The sequence below is a fragment of the Medicago truncatula genome, chromosome 3 (genome assembly GCF_003473485.1).
Source record: "Medicago truncatula cultivar Jemalong A17 chromosome 3, MtrunA17r5.0-ANR, whole genome shotgun sequence".
NCBI lineage: Eukaryota > Viridiplantae > Streptophyta > Magnoliopsida > Fabales > Fabaceae > Medicago > Medicago truncatula.
Window position 1 is genome coordinate 44,071,633 of NC_053044.1, and position 4,760 is coordinate 44,076,392.

At 31.6% G+C, this 4,760-nt stretch overlaps 1 protein-coding gene across 1 annotated transcript; it reads left to right on the top strand.

The window, feature by feature from the left end:
• The first annotated feature begins 448 nt into the window (after positions 1-448).
• LOC25489732 (magnesium dechelatase SGRL, chloroplastic) lies at positions 449-3,687 on the top strand. Its single transcript, XM_013605887.3, has 5 exons — positions 449-846; positions 1,298-1,474; positions 1,697-1,852; positions 2,608-2,754; positions 3,325-3,687. The coding sequence occupies exons 1-5, from the start codon at positions 682-684 to the stop codon at positions 3,487-3,489; spliced, it is 810 nt and encodes a 269-aa protein (XP_013461341.1). The 5' UTR covers positions 449-681; the 3' UTR covers positions 3,490-3,687.
• The last annotated feature ends 1,073 nt before the right edge of the window (positions 3,688-4,760 follow it).

Genomic DNA, 4,760 nt, shown 5'->3' on the forward strand with positions numbered 1-4,760 from the left:
TCAATATTCCATATGAAAATATAATATGGTTTATATGAAAACTTTACATTTTTCTCAAAAAAAAAAAAAAACTTTAAGTTTATATTTTATTTTGATCACAAGTATTATTTTTAAGAAATTGCGACTTTTATAATAATATAATAATAATGAGTAATTAATGCTTAATTATTTTTTTAAAGTATTTTTCACTCATATGAATTTTAGTATAAGAAATTTGTCAACGTATCTTAGTTATATCGTATCCTCGTACCCGTATCGGTAGCCGGGCTTCATAAAAAAAAACACTTTAAGCATGTCCGGGCGGGTTGGGTGATTCGGAATCTGAAGTGCCGACCCAAGTGAAGCCACGTCATTACATTATCCATCCAAATGGTATTGTTGGATCAATCCGAAGTATGTTTTGGTGTGTGTGTTCAGATTCTAATTTGTACAATTTGAAATTAGAATAAAAGAGAGAGAAAGAAAATGTGTGGAAGAAATTGATTGATTGAGATTTTTGTAGTATTGTGGTTTGTGAAGCGAATGACACAGTCCACATGAACAAACCAAAACTAAGAACACTAAAATTCCACATCACATTTCTTTCTCTCAACAGAAGAAGGATAGAAGACAATGGTTGTGACCTGTGAAACATGAAAAAGAAGAGTGTATTATTATTATTATCATTATTATGCATCTTCAATGGCATCATCATTATGTTATAATGTTTACAATGCCTTTTCATTTTCACCAACAACTAGAGTATTCCCTTTTATGTTAAAGCCATCATCATCTTTCAGATGCTCCTCCTCTTCCTCCATCACTACTACTAATTCCACTCCATCCTACAATTCCCTTGTTTATGAGGTTTCTTCCCCCTTTCTCTGAATATGATGCTAGATTTATCATTTTCTTTCCTTACAGTAAAACAATATGCACCTATATGTGAGATTTGTCTTGTTTTAGAAAGGTTAAATTTTTACTTTTTTATTTAGAATTTCATGAATAAATATGCAAATCTGTGCTCAACTACTAAGACCCACCATTGTGCATAAGAAAGTCCATGTTTCCTCATATGTGAATGTATAGAACGAGTTATTCTTCCTCTATTTTATTAGATGATCTGTAGAGATATTATACTGTCCAAGATTTTCACTTTTGTTGGCTTGTTATAATTGCATTCTTTGAACTTTTGATGCATTGAAGTTATCACTGAACTAGGGATAATCAGCTTACTATGTGTGACTGGCGTCTGCAATTCAGTACGTTCTGAGAATCGTTAATATTCATTTTACAAGTTTACATTTTTGTATGTTAGACTGTTAGGCTCTTGGGTCCTCCAGCAAAATTTGAAGCTACAAAACTGAAGGTTGTTCTATTGGAAGATCAGATTAACAGATATGCAAGTATTATTCCAAGAACCTACATTCTATCCCACTGTGACTTAACAGCTAATCTCACTTTAGCTGTTTCCAATGTCATCAAATTAGAGCAGGTTTGTTTCTTTAGTCTTTTCCTTTTTCCTACTTGGTATTGAAACTAGTATTAACACATATTTTAAATGACCATGAATTGCATTAAAAATGCACAATTCATATGATACTAGGGTTCCTTAACCACTTAAGGTGTTCATTAGTAAGATCCTTTGCACAAAAATATATGTTTTCTCCTAATTTGTACATATTTGATGTCTTCCATTTCTTCTGTGAAATGGCAGTTGAGAGGGTGGTATGAGAAGGATGATGTTGTAGCTGAATGGAAGAAAGTGAAAAATGAAATGTGCCTGCATGTTCATTGCTTTGTCAGTGGTCCCACCTTCCTGGATCTAGCTGCTGAATTTCGATATCACATATTCTCCAAGGAAATGACTTTGGTATGTTCGCGTTTAATTTAATATTATCCCTTTAATGCATCCTATTCCTATCAATACAGAATTCATATGAAAACTAGGACTGATCTAAGAGGTACTCCTGTGGACTCAGAATAGGCTTTGTCCGAAACTTTTACTTAAGCCTCTTATGAAATGCTATATCTGATATATGTGTACATTGGTTTTCTAATTTCAAATTAGAGCATCCACATTGGTAGCTTCATTTCCCAAACCCGTTACGTACCCAGCTTATGAGGTACTTGGAGAGTGATGGAAAGGAGTACTATTGGGAATAAAGCCTTGCACCTACTGTCTCTTTTCTCTCTTGTGGGCTCCAGATAGTATCGGTGTGTTATAATTGGATTTATGGTTATTAGTGGTTCATTTAATAAGCCTTTTTGGAGGGTTTTACGTTGAAGAGATGTGGTGTTTATTAGATACCAAATTATAAAAAGTAAAAACGAGTAATATGTACACGCGAAGATTTGTTTGGTCTGTTAGGCCAAAGATTTGGTCACATCCACTTAAGTACTATAAAATGGGTTGCTGCATTGAGAGGATGCTCTTTGTAGTGAATTCTGAATGAGGTTTTGTTTCCTGAAGATAAATTCTAAATCACTCTTTAAAATTTTTGGCTTATTTTGTTCTTATATAAATTGCAATGATGAGTCTCTCGCAATTTCTTTGTTCTTGTAAAAATAAAGTTGTGCCTAAATGTATTATGACACGTGGTTGGGTTCTTGTTTTGAGCATGCCAGGTACTCAAAGCAATTCAATATGGAGATTCTGTACTTTTCCAAGAGCATCCAGAATTGCTGGATTCTATAGTCCGAGTATATTTCCATTCTAGCTCAAAAAAATACAATAGAATGGAATGTTGGGGGCCTCTAAAGGATGCAATGGAGGTAATATTAGGAAGTGCTGAAATGAGTAATTTCACTTTCTTTTTGACATAAGATTAGTAATTTTACTTGTTTGCTCAAACACAACTTTTTGCTGCTTTTCGCCTTTCATTTAGTCATTTTTGTGAAAATATATTGATAACATGTACTCTCTCTGTTCCATATCTCTTACTGTTTAAGATTATACAGTACACAGATCAGTAAATACTATTGCATTTGTGTAAAATTAGACTAAAATAGACTCCTTTCACTTTTGTCATCATGGTCAATGTCTCTTACAATAACATCCTCGTGAAACATCTTTGATTTCTAAAACATCTGAAGTTTTTGAAATATACTTCGTCTGATCTCAAATATAAGCGACAAAAAACCAAGTTGTTTCTTCAAAAAAACAAAAAAACCAAGTTGTTGAGGAACAAGCTAGTTCATGACACTCTTGTTGGTTATATAGTAAAATCTTAACTAATCTGACCCTGTTAAATTGGTGATTATAATGAATCTTTACTTTGCATTGTTTACCTTTGCTTGCCTTTTTTGTTTACTCAATTCTGATTAAGTTTCTTCTGTTTTCAGGGAAAACGAGCGGATCAGTTACAAGGGTTGATAAACAGAGATCGTCCTCCTGAAAAGTTGGGAAGCCCAATGTCCAACTTCCAGGCTCTTTTTGCTTTTCTTCTTTCAAATGTATTACTGGTAACTTGGTTGATTTGTTTATATCCCGATTCTTTCCTCAGCTAGAACTTTGGGTGGTTTAGACAAAGCAAAAGTCTGCTTGCAAGAATGACTCCAAGAGGACAGTGTAAAATTGCAAAAAAGCATATTTCTTGTGCACAAAGGAAATTTGCTTATTATGAGTTATGTAATTATCAAGTAAATGTTTTAACAGGTTCGATTAAATCCCACTCAATGATATGAGTTATCAAATTTGATCCTTAATTTTTAGTTTTTTAGTTTATTTTCTATAATCAATTTTGTTCTAAATATATGAATCCAATTTGGTCTAATATAATCAAAGAATTTTGGATGAAACAGTGTTTAGTTTATTTTAATTAAATAATAAACAAAATTAAATTTATTTATTCATAGTATCTGATATAGTCGATTTGGTCCTTGAATATGTAATGACTAGTCACAATAGTCTTCAAATGTATGAAAATTTTAAAATAATCCTTGATTGTGCAATTTGTTAGTCAAAATAGTATCTGATATTAAGTCACAATAGTCTCCAAATGTATAAAAATTCAAAATAATCCTTGACTGTGCAATTTGTTAGTCAAAAATAGTCTCTGTTATTAAATGATTTCATTAATATTGTCATGTTAACTTTTCAATATACTTTTCTTACATATTGTAGTCCTTATATGAAAATAGTTAATGTAAGCATTGAGAAATAATTTTAGCGTCAAAGACTATTTTGAATAACATAGTGCACAATCAGAGACTATTTTAAAATTTTGATACATTGAGGGATTAATATGACTACTCATTACACATTCAAGGATCAAAGTAACTATTATCCAAGAGATAATATAATAATCTATTGTCGTGTAGAATTCATTGCATGTTTTATTCCTCATTTATGATGGATATTATGAGTCTTATATTGGATTGAATGATATATGGTATGAACATATGTTTATAAATGTGCCAGTTTTACAAGTCAATTTTATAAGGTTGAGTTAGGTTCAACCTAAATTTTAAAATGACTTCAGAGTTTATAAGTGGGTCACTTGCTATCATATCACCATTATTATTAGGTCATGCTCTAGATGTTCAGTTTTGAGTACGATTTTTTTTTTTTTGAAGGACAGTTTTGAGTACGATGGAATGTGTTAAAAGTCTTATATTCGGTAAAATATGACCGGGCATATCTAACAAACTAGTTTTGTAAAGTTAAGTTAGGTTAAAATCAAATTAAGAATGGAGGTGACTCTGGCAAAAGGAAAAAAAAAAAAAAAAAAGGAAACATTTTTTTATCAATAACAGACTCACATGTTGCCTCCAAGAAT